Source organism: Drosophila guanche, unplaced genomic scaffold, assembly GCF_900245975.1.
Source record: "Drosophila guanche unplaced genomic scaffold, DGUA_6, whole genome shotgun sequence".
NCBI lineage: Eukaryota > Metazoa > Arthropoda > Insecta > Diptera > Drosophilidae > Drosophila > Drosophila guanche.
Window position 1 is genome coordinate 13,854,967 of NW_022995743.1, and position 18,980 is coordinate 13,873,946.

General features: G+C 46.7%; 5 protein-coding genes and 2 long non-coding RNA genes across 13 annotated transcripts; 4 read left to right on the forward strand and 3 right to left on the reverse strand.

Moving 5' to 3' along the window:
• Positions 1–866: 866 nt before the first annotated feature.
• Positions 867–5,896, forward strand: LOC117592363 (protein EFR3 homolog cmp44E). 3 transcript variants are annotated; one of them, XM_034286059.1, is made up of 9 exons: positions 867–1,355; positions 2,647–2,851; positions 2,916–3,069; positions 3,128–3,373; positions 3,599–3,640; positions 3,794–3,924; positions 4,002–4,865; positions 4,924–5,545; positions 5,613–5,896. In XM_034286059.1, exons 1-9 carry the CDS (start codon positions 1,271–1,273, stop codon positions 5,763–5,765), a joined length of 2,502 nt encoding a protein of 833 aa, XP_034141950.1. In that variant the 5' UTR covers positions 867–1,270; the 3' UTR covers positions 5,766–5,896. The 3 variants fall into 3 exon arrangements, with proteins under 3 accessions (XP_034141950.1, XP_034141951.1, XP_034141952.1); XM_034286061.1 differs by lacking the exon at positions 867–1,355 and adding an exon at positions 1,911–2,063; XM_034286060.1 differs by lacking the exon at positions 3,599–3,640 and having other exon boundaries at positions 870–1,355.
• Positions 5,897–5,966: 70 nt separating this feature from the next.
• LOC117592372 (HMG1/2-like protein) lies at positions 5,967–6,543 on the forward strand. Its single transcript, XM_034286073.1, has one exon. The coding sequence runs from the start codon at positions 6,009–6,011 to the stop codon at positions 6,486–6,488; it is 480 nt and encodes a 159-aa protein (XP_034141964.1). The 5' UTR covers positions 5,967–6,008; the 3' UTR covers positions 6,489–6,543.
• Positions 6,544–6,703: 160 nt separating this feature from the next.
• Positions 6,704–11,307, reverse strand: LOC117592366 (protein germ cell-less). 4 transcript variants are annotated; one of them, XM_034286065.1, is made up of 4 exons: positions 11,070–11,307; positions 8,901–9,065; positions 7,883–8,830; positions 6,704–7,817 (listed from the first exon to the last, which is right to left on the reverse strand). In XM_034286065.1, the coding sequence occupies exons 2-4, from the start codon at positions 9,032–9,034 to the stop codon at positions 7,145–7,147; spliced, it is 1,755 nt and encodes a 584-aa protein (XP_034141956.1). In that variant the 5' UTR covers positions 9,035–9,065; positions 11,070–11,307; the 3' UTR covers positions 6,704–7,144. The 4 variants fall into 4 exon arrangements, with proteins under 4 accessions (XP_034141956.1, XP_034141955.1, XP_034141954.1 ...); XM_034286064.1 differs by lacking the exon at positions 11,070–11,307 and having other exon boundaries at positions 6,704–7,799; XM_034286063.1 differs by lacking the exon at positions 11,070–11,307 and having other exon boundaries at positions 6,704–7,814.
• A 122-nt stretch (positions 11,308–11,429) lies between these two features.
• LOC117592374 lies at positions 11,430–11,660 on the forward strand. Its single transcript, XR_004574520.1, has 3 exons — positions 11,430–11,452; positions 11,513–11,568; positions 11,636–11,660. It is a non-coding gene; the product is annotated as an uncharacterized LOC117592374 (long non-coding RNA).
• A 153-nt stretch (positions 11,661–11,813) lies between these two features.
• Positions 11,814–13,564, reverse strand: LOC117592373. 2 transcript variants are annotated; one of them, XR_004574519.1, is made up of 3 exons: positions 13,216–13,564; positions 13,086–13,155; positions 11,814–12,989 (listed from the first exon to the last, which is right to left on the reverse strand). It is a non-coding gene; the product is annotated as an uncharacterized LOC117592373 (long non-coding RNA). The 2 variants fall into 2 exon arrangements; XR_004574518.1 differs by having other exon boundaries at positions 13,082–13,155.
• A 588-nt stretch (positions 13,565–14,152) lies between these two features.
• Positions 14,153–15,381, forward strand: LOC117592368 (programmed cell death protein 2). Its single transcript, XM_034286067.1, has 3 exons — positions 14,153–14,465; positions 14,526–14,610; positions 14,667–15,381. The coding sequence occupies exons 1-3, from the start codon at positions 14,197–14,199 to the stop codon at positions 15,357–15,359; spliced, it is 1,047 nt and encodes a 348-aa protein (XP_034141958.1). The 5' UTR covers positions 14,153–14,196; the 3' UTR covers positions 15,360–15,381.
• On the reverse strand, positions 15,362–18,175 carry LOC117592364 (N-alpha-acetyltransferase 35, NatC auxiliary subunit homolog). Its single transcript, XM_034286062.1, has 6 exons — positions 18,098–18,175; positions 17,614–18,010; positions 16,984–17,554; positions 16,741–16,922; positions 15,644–16,681; positions 15,362–15,583 (listed from the first exon to the last, which is right to left on the reverse strand). The coding sequence occupies exons 1-6, from the start codon at positions 18,106–18,108 to the stop codon at positions 15,443–15,445; spliced, it is 2,340 nt and encodes a 779-aa protein (XP_034141953.1). The 5' UTR covers positions 18,109–18,175; the 3' UTR covers positions 15,362–15,442.
• Positions 18,176–18,980: the final 805 nt, after the last annotated feature.

An 18,980-nucleotide genomic window follows, 5' to 3' on the forward strand; every position in this document is an offset into this window, starting at 1 on the left:
GTAAATAAAAACCATTCTGGACATGTGTCGTGAACAAAGCGTAAAATATCGCCACTCGGTCCCAGAACTCAACGCGAGAATCGTCTCTTTTGGGAATGAGAATATAAAGGCGACAGATATATTGATACATACTCGTAAATGTGAGTATATGCTGAACACACTTGAATTTTGAATTTGAATATCACAGTAATTAATCAAAAGATCTCGGAATAAGCGAAATACCAATAAATCATCGATCGTCATCGTCGGTCAAGAAACTATAAAGCACCCAGCTGGAGTGAGAACCGAGACCACGTCCACTTTGATAGCTCTTCTCCACTCCCGCTCCACACTCCTCGTCACGCTCCTTTTCTTGCACCGCTTCCCCTTCACCCATCCCGCCAAGGAGCCCATTTAGGCTTAATAAAGTTGTCAACGCACGAAACTGGCGTGTGAAGAGCTCCAGCCGACAGCATGCCATCTCTTTTTAGCAGCCAACACACACACACCACAAACTCTCCGTTGCCTGCTGATGGACGCAATTGACAACATCGAGTATGTGTCCGTGGGCATAACGATTCTCGTTTTGCATTCCAGATTTCGAGTGTTTAATTGTGTCCTCTGCATAACGGTAAACGAAGCGAACGCCACAAGCCCCCCCGCCGCCACCAGAGTATTACTTCATGAATGAAAATCATACGCGAAAAGCTGAAGCTTTTCCCCTGAGCTTTGCTTTTCTGCGGTGCTTTTTGCCAGCAACCGCGAAGCCAGCCAAGTGTGTGGCAGCCACATCGAGCTTTTGTGCGAAAAGTACATTTTCTCTAACACACATTTTCCATTCAGTTTGTTGTTCCTGCCGTGTGCTGTTTGAGTTTTGGGCGGCCTGGCGGCCGTTATTAAAAATTTTTACATTTTATTAATTGCATTAATTATCGTTTCGCCAAAGTGGTAGCGTTTTTATTGAACGAGTTTCGGGCGTAGGACAATTAATTTTACCTTGATTAGTATTCAGAAATGTGTGTCAAAACAAATAAAGGGGAAAGGCATCATTGGCTCAAACCCCACAACTGGGGCCCCCTGTGATATAAGTGTCTATGGCAATAAAAAGCTTGGAGACAGCAAGACGAGAGTTGGAGCTTTGCCCTCGCTAGGTCGGGCATCAGCTGACTTCAAGCAACAAACAACAAGAGAAGAGCAACAAACGGATATAGACGCTCGCACTAAAAATACTCAAAGTTCATGGTCAACGTCCTGCCCGGGGGGTGCGAGATTTTGCTGTTGTCATCTAACTATGGCGTTGCTACGCTGCTGCTTTGAGCCACCAGAATTGCCCGAGTTCTTCGACAGCTTCGTGCAAAAATGCACCGATCCCAGTTGTGAGTATAAAATCTGATTATTTATGAGATTAACGAGAAAGCCATCTTTCAAAATTCAACGGCCAGTTACCGCTTTAGCGAGTGCTGCCAGATCGTAGAACTAGCATAAGTAAAGCTTGTACTATAATTAGGTAATCTAGAGTATCAGTGCATGACGGATTTGTTTGTTTTTTCTGTGCCTCATGTATCGAAATAAATATTTAGAGTGTCATACGACGACAAGCAACAAGTTGGCAAATCGAAACATTCTTACGGGTTATGCTAATCTTTTTTTCGTTTCCCATTTTAGTTTGAACCTTATTTTGTAATCAATACAATATAAATAGATCATGAAAACTAGACAATCTTGTGGATAACTGATTAAGAAATGGAATAAAATTATAATTTTAGTTCTGAGAGTCTTAAATAGCTGGCATTATGAAGCAGAATATCAAAATCAAGGAAAATGATTTAGGTATATTTAGATTTAGATTTAGAACGTAATTATATCGGTTTATTTTTGAGGGTCATGCGGTATATTTGATCGATGGGTCCACGGTCACACTGAACACAGACAATCTTCGATATCGATAGTAAAATTTTTTTTCATAAAAAAAATCAACAACAAACACAGAGCATAGCTCTTTTATCGCCTACTTTTATTATCTAATGCCGCGATAAAGGCCAACGAAGCAAATTACGCCTTTGGAGCAAACGCTGACATGCCTGGTAAGCAATCGAGAGAGAGCCAGGTGAAAAGCGCTGCCTGGCGTGATAAAGGCCATTGAGAACGATATGACCTCGACACCAAAGTGAAGAAAATGACGCCACCAGGTGGCAGATTGGGGCCGGTCCGAGTCATTGGGTGAGTCGGTGGGGGTGTAGGAGTAACCGGAAGGGTTATATATGATGGAACAGGCCAATATCGCCGAAGAGCAATGAAAAGCGCCATCACTCATCGGGACACAGCTTAAACGCAGGGTAACACACACACACAGGCACGCGACATCTGACAATAAGAACAGCAAAAACTATAGTCGGCCATAAGCATTATCGCGATAAGATTACAACGGAAAATGGTGGTCGCACCCATTCGACTCTACCTACCCTGCCGAGCGCCACCCCGCTGACTGGTGCCGGTCAGGCGAGTCGCCAGTTCTAGGGGTCGCTCCCGGTAGTCGATTTTCGCCATCTGCTAAACACGGACCACTCCGATGACGTCGCATCGTCGTCGCTATGTTTACCTACCGCTGCATACGCGCCTGTCTTCCAAATCCCTCTAATAGCTGTGCCTTTCCCTGCGCCCTTCTAGGTTGCTGCGGGTGCTGCTCGGCGCTGCGGCCGCGCTACAAGCGACTGGTGGACAACATCTTTCCGGTGAACCCGGAGGATGGGCTGGTCAAGTCGAACATGGAGAAGCTGACCTTCTACTCGCTCAGCTCACCCGATAAGCTTGACCGCATTGGCGAATATCTCTACCAGAAGGCCACCAAGGACATCAACCGCAAGCGCTACAAGTGAGTAAAACGGCTTGGCATCTGTTATTTGAATAACATTAAATGTGTTTGCTTGCCCTCTAAGGCTGGCAGAGATCGCCATGGAGGCAATGGACTTGTTGCTGCAGGCCTGTCACGCCCAGACCACTCTCAACTTGTTCGTGGAATCGTTCCTGCGGATGGTGCAGAAGCTGCTGGAGGATAATAATCCGAATTTAAAAATCATGGCCACCAATTCGGTAAGTAAACATGAAGTCTGCTCAGTGTGTCATTATGCCATTATGTCACTCCATGCAGTTTGTCAAGTTCGCCAACATAAACGAAGACACGCCCTCGTACCATCGACGCTACGATTTCTTCATCTCAAAGTTTTCGTCGATGTGCCACAGCGAGGGCAAGGATCTGAGGGATAGCCTGCGGCTGGCGGGCATCAAGGGACTGCAGGGCGTCATACGAAAGACCGTGTCCGATGATCTGGTGGAGAACATCTGGGCGGCACAGCACATGGAGAAGATTGTGCCCTCGCTGCTGTTCAATATGCAGGTGAGCAAAATGACAACACATGTAGCAGCCGATGCAGAGGATAAATATCCCTGGATCCCTGCCATTTCAATTGGATTGGTTAATGATTCAAAATTGTTGCGACTTGAACTAATTTCGATATACTATTCTGCATTTCGTTTTCGTATATTCTGTTAATGCAAACCAAACCCTAACCAACCAACCAACCAATCCACAACACAACCAACACACAACAACATGAAACAGTTTTGTGTAAACGTTATGTTCGTGAAGAAAAATTTACTGGCGGTAATAATTACTATAATCGAATCGAATCCTAGTATTAAATTAGCACAATGACCTGTGGACTAGCATTTGTGCGAGTAGTTTAGTAGCTGATAAGATAGATGCACCTTCTGTCCAGTGCCAGACTCTAATGTATTTCTCTATCGCCCGCCGCAGTCTGGCGACCTCACGCCCGTCGAAGATGCCACTAATGTGACGCCACCAGCACTGGCCGAGGAAGTGCTCCGGGAGCTGGTCGGGCGCGCATCGTTCGGACACATTCGGAGCGTGCTCAAGCCGCTGCTGACGTAAGTGGCCACAAACAAAGCATAACTATCAGTTCTATCAATGTGCTCAATCAATATTTACCCTCGCAATCGTACAGTCACCTCGATCGGCATGAGCTTTGGGTGCCAAACACCTTTGCCATTCACACGTTCCGTATTGTGATGATCTCGATTCAGCCGCAGTACTCGTACACTGTGGTGGAGACGCTGATGCAGCACCTGGACAGCAACTTCAAGTCCTCGCCCAAGACGCGCACTTCCCTGGCGGTGGTGCTGTCGAAGATCATTGCCATTGCGGCCGGCGAAAGCGTAGGACCCTCGGCCCTGGACATCATCAACAATCTGCTGACCCACTTGCGCACAAGCGTAAGCACCACCACTGAGATCACCGCTGAGGAGTCTCAGTACCAGGAGGCGCTTATAAATGCACTGGGAGAGTTTGCAAACCATCATCCCGACTACCAGAAGATCGAGATAATGCTGTTCATCATGAACACGGTGCCGGACCCCTCTAAGAAGAGCAAGGGCGACCAGATGTTGCAGAACATTCTGCTCAAGTCGCTGCTTAAGGTCGGCACCCAGTACAGCACGGTGTCCTTCGAGAAGGCCTTCCCCGCTTCGTTCCTGCAGCCACTGCTGAAGATGGCCCGTGCGCCCCATGATCCAACGCGCTTGATTGTCATGCAGATCTTCCAAGCACTCCTGGATCGCCACCAGAACGATCAGGTGCTCAGTAGTGTCAGTGTGAAGCCATATCCGGCCCTTTCCCAGGAGCCGCCCTCGCGCTCTGACATAATTTTCACGCACAAGCACGGAGCCCACATAATGCAGGCGCTCATTGATAGCATGGCCCTTTCGGAGCGCGTCGACGCACTGTCCGCCAGCTACAACACCGCCGCCCTGCTCATTGTGGAGATGTCCAGCAGCGAGACAGTGCAGGAGTTCCTGCTGTTTATCCTGGGGTAAGGCATCCAATCAAGAAGCTTTCATCTTACCAAACTCATGTTCTTACATCCTTAGCATTCAAGAGGTGGCCAACACAGTGGAGACCTTGGGAGCCGTGCACAAGTGCAATTTGCACGCCATTTCAATTGCATTGCTGGTGCTCATCTCGCGTGTTAGTGGCATTAACAATTTGCTGGAGTATGCCCAGAAGATTGTTGATGCGCGTCGCGAGGAGGCCACCTACTATCTACCCCCGCTGCTGGAGTCCAAGAAGGTCGCATCGAAGAGCCTGAATCTGTCGCTGCCACACCTAGCAATCGACAAGCTGGCGCTGGGCGAGTGTCTGCAAAATGCTGGCATGGATGCCCAGCGTCTCAATACGGGCGCTCCCTATACGCTCAACCAAACGGACAATCCCGGCCACCGCCATTCCTGGGTGGAGTCGGTGAGCCATTTGACGCAGCGCAACAGCTCGGCGGATCTAACGGTCTACAATGGGGATGTGGACAGCGTGAGCAGCTCGCCGGGCGTATGCAAGAAGATACTGGCGCCCGAATTCAACTTCGACGCAATGAAACGGGCTCTAGCCGAGCCCACGGAGGCTGCTAAGCGGGAGCTGCGCGAGCGACAAATGCAAATCGTTCGCACCTTCCGCGAAGGCGAGTTCGATGATCTTGTGAGACGCACAGAACCGAAGGTAATTCTCAACCATGCCCCATCTATTTATTCGAACTAACTCATTAGTTTTGTTTCCCCATTTGTAGCACGATCTCATCCAGAACCGCCTCAACGAGCTGTTCAATTCGCTGGCCGTGGAGCGTCAGATATCGCAAAGCGACAGCAAGGTGGCCCAGCTGCAGGGCAGCAACGAAAAGCCCATCTACGAGACAAACTTTCCAGAATTATTCTATTACTAATCTGTATTACTGTGAACCCCCCTCCGGCGAATATTCTGTACTCAATTATGCATATGATGATGGCTGCAAAAGCGAATTTGTTTGGTGTCAGTAGATAAATTTAATTACAAATTTCCGTTGTTAAATGCTAACAATTAAATTGTTCTTACCTTATATGCCCTCATACATATGTATTTATGTCCTTTGCATTAGTTGTTATATAAATACAATACTTATTGTACGTTGATCAAAATTCTCTGAAAAATGGGGAGTTGTGTAAAAAAGTGTGGTGACTCATCCTCTAAGACGACTACTTCTGGTTCGGCCAAAAAGTCGAAGTGCACGTCAAGTAAACTGGAAAATAAACGCTGCAAAGGAATGACTGACGCGGAAGGGGGCGGACGAAATCCTTTCCTCAGATTTCTGGTACACTTCAAGAGGTGCAACAAGGAGAAACTCTGCAATCTGCGACAAACTCAAATAGTGCTGAGTGCCGGCCAGAAGTGGAAACTCATGAGCTATGAGGAGAAGTCGCCCTACGTTCAGGCGGCGCGTGCAGCGAAGTACACGTTTTGGACGCGGAGCAAGGACGGCAATAGGATTCTGAGGAGGTTGCCTCAAACTGCAGGAGGTGCAGAGCCGCAGATGCAAGACAACTTTAAGTTGATTGGTGATCTGGCCTCCTGGCGGCGAAACGTTCTGGATGAGCTGCTTGGCGTGCAGGACGATGGTGATAAAGAGTAGTATACGAATTTCGGAATATTTTGCTATAATAGAAATCGAGATAATTTGTACTGTACTTTTTTTAACCTTTTAATTGGATGTACTTAATTTTTTAATTAATCGAAGACTTTAATAAACGAAATCGAGATAATTGTTACTGTGCGTACATGGCGTACAAAGCGAATACAAAATGTGTGTTAGGACAGTTAGATGCGTAAACATACTACACGACTACATAATCCGAATACGCTTTAATCTTAGTTACGTTGCCGCCTTACTTACTCTTTAGCTTAACAAGTAGATAATTTTTGAGTGAGTAATATGTGTGTATGTATAAATTACAAGATGCAGCATGGATGTGCGAGCGCATTAACGATTCCAGGCTACTCCAACGAGTAGATTTACATAATTACTTATTACATGTAGGTTGTTATGTAAACGATATACAAAAATATAGATTCTAGATATAGAACGATCTTCGGTGTGCTGTGCCGGAACTTAATTTACAAACGTGTGGATCAAATCACACGATAATCGTAATCGTAAGAGAAACTATCAGATAACGAATTTACAATTACATCTAAAACGACACTCGGCCAGTGCGAGCATATGAACAGGAAATGGTGGTATGTAGTTGTGCTTATGATGGCGATATTGCAATTGGTGAATGTACGCGCTCAGCACGCCATGTCGCCAAACAGTGCGTCAGCCTCGCTGGAGACAGCGATCTCTCGGGGCCAACTTATCCTTCGCCGCGGCGACGGGGACGTCGGCGTCGAAGCCTCCGAATCGCCAATGTAGACCGCCGAATCATCAGCACTGGCCGGAGTCAGCGGTCTCTCGCAAGTGGCGCCAATCTCCGAAATGGGTATGGAAAACGACGTCGCCGACGTTGGCTCCTCGCTGTGCGGCACAACTTCCTTGAAGCTCTGATTGGGCGGCATGACTACGAGCAAGTTAATGGATATGAGGAGCGGATGGACCAGCTTCTGGTCGAGAACCATCAGCGGCACCTCCTCGTTCTTCTCAAGACTCAGCGAGCAGATGTCTGAGGTTTGTGTAAACACCGGCTGGCGTTGAGCATTGATCGAAGTGACAGTGGTGCGGATCATGAATTTGCGTTTGGTCTGGAGGCTCAGGACTCGCTCGTGCTCGTGCCGGTGGTGGCGCCGAATGTTCAGTCTGCGAGAGTCCATGATAAGTATGAGATCCATGCCGAAATTAAAGCCCGTCCAGCGCCACTTCTGGTACCCCGGCTCGGTCAGGAGGCGACCACAGCGCATACAGTTCTCGAAGAACTGGTCGTCGTCCAACTGTTGCGGGACTGTAGAACTGTCCCACTGTCGTCTACTGTGGGAGAATTACAAAGTTATGGGTTAACGTCCTCGGGAAACTGTGCGATAGGATGGCCTTACCTATCCTCTTGGCCGTGATCGATTTTTAACAGGGCGTCCCAGTGACTGTGGATGTGGCTGTATAGCCACTCCTTGGGTATTATGTTGTCGTTATAGATGATCTTCAAATCCATATAGTGGTTTGTAAGGTACTGAGTGCGGAGCTTCTGGAAGACTGGAACAAAGGGCTGTCCCTCGGTCGTGGCCAGAAAGGAGCGTTCTTCCATTCGGCTGGTGAAGTATGTCCACTGGGCAACATCCATGCTTGGTGTGTGAGTCTCTACGCCAGCGTTGACCAGTCGATCCTGCGTCCTCTGCGCCTCAGCCCGCTGCACTGGATCTTCGGGATCGTGATCAGGATGCAGGCGCAAAAACATCCATGTGCGCAGCAGTGTGTACAGGGAGAACTCTGTCTGCATCACGTAGAGGTCTTTGCTGGCAGTCAGGGCGGTCATCAGATCTATGGAGATGTGCCGCAACAGGTTCGGTTGCTTGCTGTAAATGCTGAGTAGGTTGATCTGGAACCACTTGAAGGTGGACTTCTTCACCCCCATCACTCCGTACTGGCAGGCCGCCTCGTAGTAGTGAATGGCCGTCTCCGCATTGATGGTGTCTACCATCACCTCGGAACACTTGTCGATGATGCCGTCCAGGTGGAATAGCGTGGCTGTGGCCAGTACTGGTATCACATCCTTTGGATCTATCTCGATCTCGTCCGAGTACATAGAGCCGAACACCGCATCCAGGCTCTCAACGTTGATGCGATCGTCGGGAATGGTGATTTGTATAAAGTTCTGTTGCGCCTCCTTCCACGTCCCATTGAACATCGTGTAGAAGTAGGGACTCTGACTCAAGTACACCTTGTGCAGGTGCCACACCTTGTCCAGCACCATCACGGCCACATCAGAGTTCTTTTCCTCCTTGAACAGGGCCTTGTAAATGTATTGCGTGGTCGTCAGCAGTTTCTTTCTGGCGGTGGAGGCAAGCAAATAAATTAGCAAATGGAACCACAAGCAATGGCACTCTGGGAGCTGCTTACTTCTTGGGCAGCGTGGTACCCAGCTGCGCCTGCTCTTCCTGACCAAGAGTCGAATCCGTGCTGCGCTTCCGCTTCCGTCGGTTGCTAAACACTTCGGCCACATTGCTCTGCATGGATCCCATGATCTGACCCATGGCTGGAGTCCGCTTCCTGTGGCTCGATTGTCTGAAAATATTTATTCAAGCTATAAATAAAATGCATGTGGGTGTATGTTAGAAGATTTTGGGTCGCTTTTATTGATTTGTCAGGTTGCGTGTTGATAGTGCCTCGGCCAGCTGCCTGAATGGAACCAGTTGACCCACTTTTGTTACAGCAGAGTGCCCTCGTAGCTGCTTCATTCACACAAAAACGAAAACCTTTTCCCCCGTGGGCGTCGTGTGGGTGTCCAGCATAATCCCTAGGTCCACTAGACAGTGGGTCTACATAAGCTGCCCTGCTCAATAGATGGTGATGTCATCATCATCAATATCACCACCTTATGTAGCGCGCATCAACTGTTAAGAGTTTAAACTTAAGACACATGCAACCAAATCTCACTGGAAGAGTTTTACAATTTCTGTTACATATGTTTAGCACGATCATTTACATACATAGTTTTAAGCAAGCCTATTCCACATCTAAGGCATTCTGCCCTTATTTGAAATCAGCCATATACAAATCTAACAAACCCCCACTCTATCCGTGAACATTTTCGTGTAATTTTGGGTTGCCTATAATTAGAACGAGATCAAACGAACTCGTCGTCATGACGTTGTTTATGTTTTCGCGAGCAGCTGGAGCTGGATAAGTGTTGTAACCATGTCAAGGGCGTTGATTCCAATGGTTACACTGCCCATAAATTAAGGCACACTCGTTTTTGGGTAATGTTCGTTTTCATTATGAGTGTCTATCCGGGGAATGTTGAAGCTACGAAAGAATAGTTTTACACGAATACAATTTTAAACCTACAAGTTTAAGAAAATCCAAGCTAGTAACTGCAGTTTCCCAATATTTAATCGCGTCTGAATAAGCTTTCAACACTTTTATTGTGTTGACAACACAGCGATTCACATTGATATGGATGGCCAGCCACACTTGATGGTAGGTCGCCTTCAACTAAGAAACCTATCCAGTCAGACAGTCAGCCAGCCCATCTGGAACTCGCTTTTTAATGATTATGATACGGATGGGATTGTGGTAGGGTGAGAGCAGCAGATGGAAGTTTGTTTTGGTGCGGCGCAGTTCCGAAATCAAAAGTAAACTATTGAGAACCGGTTTGCGCAGCCATACACATTTCGTATAAGACCAAAGCAAGAAATGCGATTGCAGTAGATGCATATTACGTCACCAGTCAGAGGCAAACGAACAAACGCAGAGAGAGAGAAAAAGAGAGAGCTTAACCATTGTCGTTATATTTGAATGCCGATGATATCACACCGCAAATAACAACTCGCTTTAAAATTCTTTTTCATGGAAAACTTAAGTGAAAAACCAACAACAGGGGAAAAGAAAATGGGGAAAAAAAACAAAAAGTTAATGTAGCCCAAGGAGTAACGGCTAATTAACGTGGGTTTTCGTCGAAGAAGCCAACAAGCTCGGGCGGGATTCGAACACACGAACGTTCCCTAATCCCAAACATGAGAAATTTCTAAACGTCTAGACCGCATAGCCACGGCAGCTAGAAGATTGAGAACTTCTTACAGCATATGTATATGTATGAATACATATGTACATACATACATATATTTATGGAGTCGGGGCCCTTCTTGATAATAATTTTTAGTTTGTTGAGGCTGATCGCGGCCTGATTGGCATACTATTTTATGGTTGGCTGTTGTTTGGCACTGATAACGCCATAGGCCCCACTGTGATATGGCGAGTGGGAGCAGACACTATCACATCTCTCTTACCCACCCGCGTGGACGCTTTTGTTCGCTTTTTCTACCCTTCTCTGATTCCATAGCGCTTCGTAGGTGCAGTTAATCTGTGGCTCTATAAATAGGAGACAAAAGTGAATTCGGAGTATGACGCAGTGAGGAAGTGTGGGACAGGGGAGAAAAGGCAACTAGTGCGCTTTCTGAGAGACAGAGAGAACGAGCAAACGCGCAGGAGAAACAACAACCGAACGACGCAGAACACGCAGACATAGGCAAATGGCGGTGGTGTGGACTGAGATAAATGGAATCTTACTGTAAAAGTGCAGTTACAGTAACTCGATTTTATGTAACTGCAGTTGCACTCCACGTTCACTTTTGCCTATTTGCTAAAAAAACCAATTAAAAACAGTTCACTCTGCGTCTTTGAGTAGGATTGTAAAATCACTTCATATTTAAAAGTAAGTGTTGATATATACAGGTTCCACAGAGCGATGCACCCCGAGCGAAAAAAAAAACAAAGAGTGCGCACACAGTACAGTGGGATAAAATGGGTGGTTTGTTGTTTTCCGCGGGAGCAGTGTGACCACGTACTTATCGATTAAATATACCCTTGCATTTTCAAAATATACTGTAAATATACCGTGAATCTTAAATTATTTTCCTTGATTTTGATGTTCAATTTAATATTACCAGCAGGTAAGGACTCTCAGCTTTAAAAATGTAATTTTACTCACACTATCATTCAATTCTCCGCAGGATTTGCTGATTTTATGGTACATCTTTCCTCAATTGATTGCATAATAAGGTTAAAGGTAAAAAAAAAATCCATTTAATAAACTGCTTTTAATAATTAACGATGACTTTGTCTTATACATGAAGCAACTATAAGGAGGTCCCGTCGGAAAAATTAGGGAAACGTAACAATGCTGTCAATAAGTGCGAGTGAAAGGGCTCTCGCTGTAAGTGTGAGTGAAACGTCAATGGAGTGTACGCCTGAAGCACTGAACTAAGAGGGAAATGACCCGAGGAACGCTGCCGCCGCGAGACCAATTGATAATTTTTAATAAGGGATGGGATGTTAGCATTTTGTGAAAATGATCGAATTACAAAAGCCAACCTTTATTATGCGTCTGGGAATTTAATTCTCCTTGCTTAATGCCTAATTCCAATTTTTCATTGACACATTTAAAGTTTGTTGTAGCACACTTTTACCAAGTGTTCTTTTCATACCTATGAGAAGCGCATGGATTTGCAGCATTGGACCAATATGCATCGTTTGTAATGCATTGCTCAACAATATTTTTAAACAAATTCTTCGCGCATGGAGTGTACTTTATACTGTATGGTTAGTGGCGAAAGATAGATTTGGCTTAGCTCCATATCCACTCTGCAATAACATTCTACTCCGGAGTTCATACAAAATTTGGATGGAATTTTCCACGGGTTTTATTGTGCAAACAAACACAAAGCAGTGTACCTAGAGAGCATCTACTTTGTTCTACTTTGATCATACTGGGCACAGAGCGAAATACAAATATGGCCATTTCTGTATTTTTGGTTTGGAAGTTGAGTCCCGCGAGAGTTTAAATTGCTCAACCAGGACAGCTCCACAACAGGACGAGATTTCGGTGAAATGTACTTTGAGCACCGCCACTTTTCTGAGATAGTTTACTCGTTGCTGACTCTTTTACACAAATTTCCCAGCGAGAAACAGGCTTTGAACCTGTTCTCCAAAGGTAGGCTCAAATCATAATCGAATTCTTTTTTTGCTCGTTTTTGCTTTGCTCGTCGCAAAGAGCGGTCCAGAGTCTGTCGCCAGGATTGTCGGGTTCTGATATTGACGCTGGCTTCGTCTTCGATTGCGCCTTCGACTCCGTGTTGATTTTACCGCCCAGATATGCCCGTACGCTTTTGATATAAGCCTCGGATCCTGAATGTAACCGCCTGCGGCCAGACTCTGTTTTAATGGGCGCATAGTAATCGGTGGTTGAATCGCGCGTGGAAGTTTCTTGACCGGCGAGCCACCGTTCTGTTTAACGGAAAAACTCTCCTCGGATGTGTCCTCCTTGGTGGGTTGGTTTCTCTTGTGACTTTCAACGTCCAACTTCTCTTTTACCACTGAAGTTTTATCAAAGTAGCGCCGAAAGATGAAAGAATCCATCATTTCTGGATTCACTTTACCGTGAACTCGACGAAAACCAAACGATTCCAACTACAAAATTGGAGTCCAATCCTGGTTGGGTGGGCAATATGAATGGATTATTAATTAATGAGTATTCAGAATCCTTGGTCTCAAAACAGGGCCAACATCCCCGTGTACTTTACCCACAATGACAGTCTTGCACACGACATCCACTACGAATTCTGGTATGTGGATGATCACTCACACTCTCGCGATGCTGAAGGGATAGAGCAGATTCAGTCAGTAGGAGATATAACTTTCAGATATATATACTTACAATCTCTTTTGGCCAAACAGGAGCTACAGGAACTGGGCGGGTCGCTTGGCTTGCTTGTTGAACTCGTAGGGAATCACGATGAGGCCAATGATGGCACAGTCCACGGGAATGACTGCCGCCTTGTAGTCCTGATTGACCAGCACAGTTCTGATTACGCCCTTGCCGCAGCCCGTTGTAGTTGGAATCCATAAATGATCCATCACATTCAAATTTTTCATCTTTCGGCGCTACTCTGATAACACTCCAGTGGTAAAAGAGGAGTTGGAAGTTGAAAGTCACAAGAGAAACCATCCCATCAAGGAGGACACATCCGAGGAGAGTTTTTCCGTTAAACAGGCTCGCATTTCACTCCAGGACTATCGAAAGAACAAGAACGGTGGCTCGCCGGTCAAGAAACTTCCACGCACGATTCAACCACCGATTACTATGCGCCCATTAAACCAGAGTCTGGCCGCAGGCGGTTACATTCAGGATCCGAGGCTAATATCAAAAGCATACCCATATCTGGACTTAAAATCAACACGAAGTCGGAGGAGCAGTCGAAGACGAACCTGTGACAATATCGTAGCTAGTCAATTTCTGGCGACAGAGACTGGACCGCTCTTTGCGACGAGCAGTTGGAGAAGGATGCCAGAAAATTTGACCCAGCCGAACTCACAGACAGCCCGTTCTTACATGGATGGAATCATCTCCTCGTCATCTCAGACGCGCTCAGAGCCAAGATTAAGGCCAGAAACTTTTAACGAGGCAGAATTCTTGGTTTTTGTTCGACATACAATTTTGACGCACAAATTTTGCTGTTGAATACTCAGATCAGCACAAAATATACCAGAAAACTAGCCGGTTAAACACTTCCATCTTGAAGCGAAATATAGATCAGGTTCCTTTTTTACTCGGTATATTTCGGATTTTATCTGAGGGTCAGGCGGTATATTTTATCATCGTCGGCCACACTGGTATCTCTTCTGCACGTTTAAAAACATGGAAATTGATTTAGGTTTTGCCGAGAAACGGGATAATAATGCCTGGTTGAGCAACCGGTACTTCCCTAGCAAATTGGGTGGACAACCCGCCTGGCTGGACCTGGAGGCACTCCCCCCAACAGCACAGCTGCAGTGCAGCAAGTGCAAGGCACCCAAAGTTTTCTTGGCCCAACTCTATGCGCCCCACGAGGAGGAATTCAGTTTTCATCGTTCAATTTATATTTTCGTGTGCCGGAATGCAGACTGCCAGCAGGCACATAATGCAGAGTAAGTGATTTAATACGTGTGTGATTATCCTGAATATCCTAATACTTCTGGCTTTCACAGAAATTTCACAGTGCTGAGGTCGCAGCTGCCGCGGAAAAACAAATTCTTCTCGGAACAGGCGGCGGAAGATGATGGTGAACCTTTGGTATGCAATGAAGGAATGCTCAAGATTTTTCAAATTGTTGACCTATTGTTTTTCAGCCCCCTATACCCTGCCTGAAAAAATTATGTGAGGCCTGCGGCTGTTACGCTCCGCACGCCTGCAGCCGCTGCAAAAGCATCTATTATTGTTCCTCTGAACATCAGCGGGCACATTGGTCCGCCCACAAGGCCAACTGCGGATCATCGAAGCCTGCGCTGCACAAGCCACTAAGCGCGATAGAATTTGAGGAATTCGAGATTGTGATCGAGAGCAGTCCGACCAGGCCGGTGGAAGAAGACGACAAAGATGACGACGCTCGTTTGGCAGAGTTTGAGGCGCTGCAGGCCAGCGGGAACACCGGCGACCTGAGCAACGTTTCCGAGGCGGAGATGGACAAGTACTTTGGCAATACAGCTGGTTCGGATGACAAGACGTTTCGTCAATTTAAGAAGCAAATCGCTGATGAGCCCGAGCAGATTGTGCGCTACAAGCGCGGCGGAGAGCCTCTCTGGATAACAAATACAGCCGCCACTGTGGCTGATCAACTGAAGACGCTGCCCAACTGCAGTCAGTGCGGCGGAGTTCGCCAGTTCGAGTTCCAGATCATGCCCCAGACCTTGGCGTTGCTCAAGGAAGAGTTGCTGGACTGGGGCGTACTGGCGGTCTACACCTGTGCCAAGAGCTGCCCCATTAAGGGCTATGTGGAGGAGCACATAGTCAAGCAGGACGTTGTGTCGGAAGAGCAGCATTGATATTAAACTCCATAAATACATATAATTTAGTCCATTATTTTTGGGGGGTGGTAGAACACATTTAAAATCAAATCGCCAGGCGCTTATTTCAACTTAATAATGGGGAAATAGCTATGCTTCGAAAAGTCAAACTCTGGCTGGCGCTTCACATCCTTCTGATGGCCACGGGCCAGCACGTTCATCACAACAAAGTTGGTCCGAGCGATTTGAAGAAGGTCCAGCACCTGCAACAAATTGGATATTCAGATGTGAACGGGAGGTTGGGAGAAGGATTCCAGACTTACTTCCTGGTCAGGATTCTGTATGTTTTCCAAAATATTTCGGGCCTGATCGAAATGCTTGGCTGCCACAGAGTACAGATCCTCGACGCTGGCAAGCATCATGTGGTCCCGGATGCTCTTGAACTCCTGATAGCTGACGGGCGGTGGACTGGTGAGTGATCCAAAGGGTCGGAATCGTCGAATATATCGAACCTCCTCGTTGTCAAATGTGTCCATTGGCAAACGCACGCGTCCATCTTTGGTAAGGGCACCCATGGCCTTGTACATGCCGCCACAGAGGCTAAGCAAAGCGTGATAGAAGACTATCTCGCAGCGATAGGGCCGCTGTAGCTTCTTGTTCTTCCTTGGCTTGGCTACCTTGCGGTTCTTGGAGGTGCTGCCGCCGTTCGCTTGAGTCTTGCTCAGGTGTTCAGCGTATTCCTCCTGGGCCAGCAGAATATTTTCCGTGCGTGTCAGGGCCGAAACGAGGAAGCCCACCAGAAACTCGTACGGATACCAGTAGATGTAGAGGAACTCGTGCACAGCATACAGCTCCAGCTCGAAGCCGGACATCAGATAGATCAGCATGGCACGGAAGCAGTTGTACAGGACCCACGTGGAGAAGTGGGTGCTGTGCTTGAGAGCCGTGGCATGCAGCTCGTTGCCCTCCATGGCCCGTTCGTTTGCCAGCTGGTTCATAAACGAGTCCAATCTGGCCGCATCCACTTGGATGGCGTCGAAATTCTCAATCAAGCGACCCAGCTTGTCCCGCTGCCTGGCCCGATTAAAGCCGCAGATGCGTATAAACATGGTGAAGGTGTTCAGGCTGATGCAATAGCGAAAGAAGTTCTCCAACTGCTGCTGCACCTTGGGATCACTGGACACCGTATTCTTGGCACTGAGCACCGGCGGTGAGTTGAAGGCCTGCACCGAGTGCCGTAGAAACTGCTTCATCGGCATTCGGCCATGCACCATCCGCAGGTTTGCGGTGAATATCGCCTGCAGCACACTCCTTGAGAGGATGCACTGCCCCGACTTTTTGCTGTACTCGATGAAGAAGTTCTGCAAGGGGAGGCAACGCCTAAATGCTAAATTCTTAATATTTCAATTGTTAGTCTTACCAGAGCTGAGAAGTAGTCCTTATTCCGGGTCACTTTGCAGGCGTACTTGAAACGAGAGATCATCTCTTCCAGGAATTGAAAGCTGGCTGGACGGTCTCTGATCTTAATGCTGCGAGGAAAGGAGGGAGGCTGGCTGCGGTCATGGATGCGTGTAGAGAAACCAATAGGATTCGGGGCCTCCGCTGCGGGATAAAATAAATTCGTTAGACAATACAGAAGCACAATCGCCGGCAGTGAACTTACAGCCCTCCACGGGCTGGGTGCCCCGATCAATGGTTTTGCGTATAAGCGGCAGCAGTTCGGAAGCCACGTTCAGATTCTTGTAAATCTCGCTCATTCTATCCTCCGTGCCGGTACTGGTTTCCATCTGCTCCACTTGGTAGATGACCTGGAACAGGTGTCGCATAAAGCGAAGTCGATGCACCACAGACATCAAATCCTCTGGCGATGTCAGCTGCTTGCATTTGCGCACCAGTTCGTCCTCCACCTCCTTCAAATAACCGAAAATATTGCCGGGATGAGCCTTTTCCGCGGACAGCAGGGTTGAGTTGCCGTACAGCTGAAAGTCCTCCTCCTCATTCACACCGGCCAAGAGAATGATGCTCTTGATGACCGCAATGAGATTACGCACTGCAGTGCAGAAGACGCGCAGCGGCTTGTCCTTAATCTTGGCAGGGGCGTGCAGATAGAGACACGTGAACAACACCTGATCCATTGAATTGCCTTCCAGCCAGGACACAATGCACGAGAATAGAGCATCAAAGATCCCAATCAGTTCGGTGGGCGTCAGGTCGTCCAGCTTGATTACTCCCATCTGGCAGGGGTGTCAATGAATTGATGAGTTAGACGAGAGACTATTTCCCGCATTCTTACCGTGATGGCTGCCTCAAAGGAGGGAGGAGGCAAGTCCGACTTGTCGAAGCCCATGCCCACATCCATCTTTGGGTCCATTATCTCGATCGCAGACATGGCTTCGAAGAGGCCAAACATCATGTCCTGCGCCAGCTCGCCGGGTATCAGTTCTTGACATGCCGCAATGAACTCGCCGGTCACCTCCTGCCATCCACGCAGCGGATACTGTGTTATGTCCTCTGCGGCACTGCCGCTTCGCATTGTGCGCTGCACTTCGGGATCCATAAAGCCGCACTCGCTCACGCTCCACTCATCCCGGTCCGACGAGCTGTTGGCCCTAGTGGCAGCTGCCGCAGCTGCAGCGGCAGTGGCGGCGGCTGCCTGGAAATCGGCTGGCTCCACAACCCCACAGAGGGAACTGCAAGAAACATACATATATGTTCATACATACATAATATGCACCCGTAAGTAGATATTTATCAAGCAATTCTCACTGCTGGCTTACCTCCCGCTCATATTGTTTCTCTGGCGTGTGTCCTCTCTTAGCTCTCGCGATAGTAAATATTCTATAAATTTAACTTTTTATTGATTATTACAAAAATTATAAATATGTTCGGCTTTTGATCAGTGTGACCGTGAAGTTATCGATCAAATAGACCGTCAGACTCTCAGAAATATACCGAAATATACCCCTGCATTCAAAATTTAAAATATACTGTAAATATACCTATATCTAATACCTACATCTAAAATCATTTTCCACGATTTTGATGTTCTATTCGATATTTACAACTTGCAAAGACATTTTAACACTGAAACAATAATTGAATACGTTTGAAGAATCAATTCGGCTTTTTGTAAATATTACTTTTTATTGGATTGTGTACTTCCTGACCTCATATTTTAGAACTCACTTTTAGAACCAAGGGAGTTTTGTCTTCAGTATGTAAATGTATGTAACATGTAGAGACACATGAAGGTTAACATATATTTTTGAAAAATAGCGCGCGCAACAAAAGAGGAATGGAAATTCTATTGTTTTTCTGAAAATTGCACAAATGGAAAATAAGTAAATGTTATAATTGGCTCTGGCTCTGGTACAGGTCAGCACGATCCTCTCTTCTCCACAGAAATACCACAGAAATATACCAAAAATAATATCCGTTCACACTAACATATTCAAGCACTATTCCTCGACTTTGATCTTCTATTCGATATTACTAGCTAGTTAGGATTCTCAGCTCTAGGACTATAATTTTATCAAATTCTCCAATCAATTTTCCACAAGATGGGAAGATATCGAATTGTATGGGCACTTGTGATATGAATCAATTTTCCACAATATTGGTTAGTTTTCAGGACTGGCTTTTATTGGATTAGTCTTTATT

What these genes read in the sequence shown, in the direction of transcription:
- LOC117592363 (XM_034286059.1), top strand. Translation starts at nt 1,271, where the DNA reads ATGGCGTTGCTACGCTGCTGCTTTGAGCCACCAGAATTGCCCGAGTTC. An exon ending in AAATCATGGCCACCAATTCG is followed by an intron (nt 3,070 to 3,127) that starts GTAAGTAAACAT and finishes CACTCCATGCAG; the next exon opens with TTTGTCAAGTTCGCCAACAT. An exon ending in TGAGACGCACAGAACCGAAG is followed by an intron (nt 5,546 to 5,612) that starts GTAATTCTCAAC and finishes CCCCATTTGTAG; the next exon opens with CACGATCTCATCCAGAACCG.
- LOC117592372 (XM_034286073.1), top strand. Translation starts at nt 6,009, where the DNA reads ATGGGGAGTTGTGTAAAAAAGTGTGGTGACTCATCCTCTAAGACGACT.
- LOC117592366 (XM_034286065.1), bottom strand. Translation starts at nt 9,034, where the DNA reads ATGGGTCAGATCATGGGATCCATGCAGAGCAATGTGGCCGAAGTGTTT. An exon ending in GGTACCACGCTGCCCAAGAA is followed by an intron (nt 8,831 to 8,900) that starts GTAAGCAGCTCC and finishes CTCCACCGCCAG; the next exon opens with AAAGAAACTGCTGACGACCA. An exon ending in GATCACGGCCAAGAGGATAG is followed by an intron (nt 7,818 to 7,882) that starts GTAAGGCCATCC and finishes ATTCTCCCACAG; the next exon opens with TAGACGACAGTGGGACAGTT.
- LOC117592368 (XM_034286067.1), top strand. Translation starts at nt 14,197, where the DNA reads ATGGAAATTGATTTAGGTTTTGCCGAGAAACGGGATAATAATGCCTGG. An exon ending in CAGCAGGCACATAATGCAGA is followed by an intron (nt 14,466 to 14,525) that starts GTAAGTGATTTA and finishes TGGCTTTCACAG; the next exon opens with AAATTTCACAGTGCTGAGGT. An exon ending in AAGATGATGGTGAACCTTTG is followed by an intron (nt 14,611 to 14,666) that starts GTATGCAATGAA and finishes ATTGTTTTTCAG; the next exon opens with CCCCCTATACCCTGCCTGAA.
- LOC117592364 (XM_034286062.1), bottom strand. An exon ending in AGGACTACTTCTCAGCTCTG is followed by an intron (nt 16,682 to 16,740) that starts GTAAGACTAACA and finishes CTCCCCTTGCAG; the next exon opens with AACTTCTTCATCGAGTACAG. An exon ending in TACAGAATCCTGACCAGGAA is followed by an intron (nt 15,584 to 15,643) that starts GTAAGTCTGGAA and finishes AATTTGTTGCAG; the next exon opens with GTGCTGGACCTTCTTCAAAT.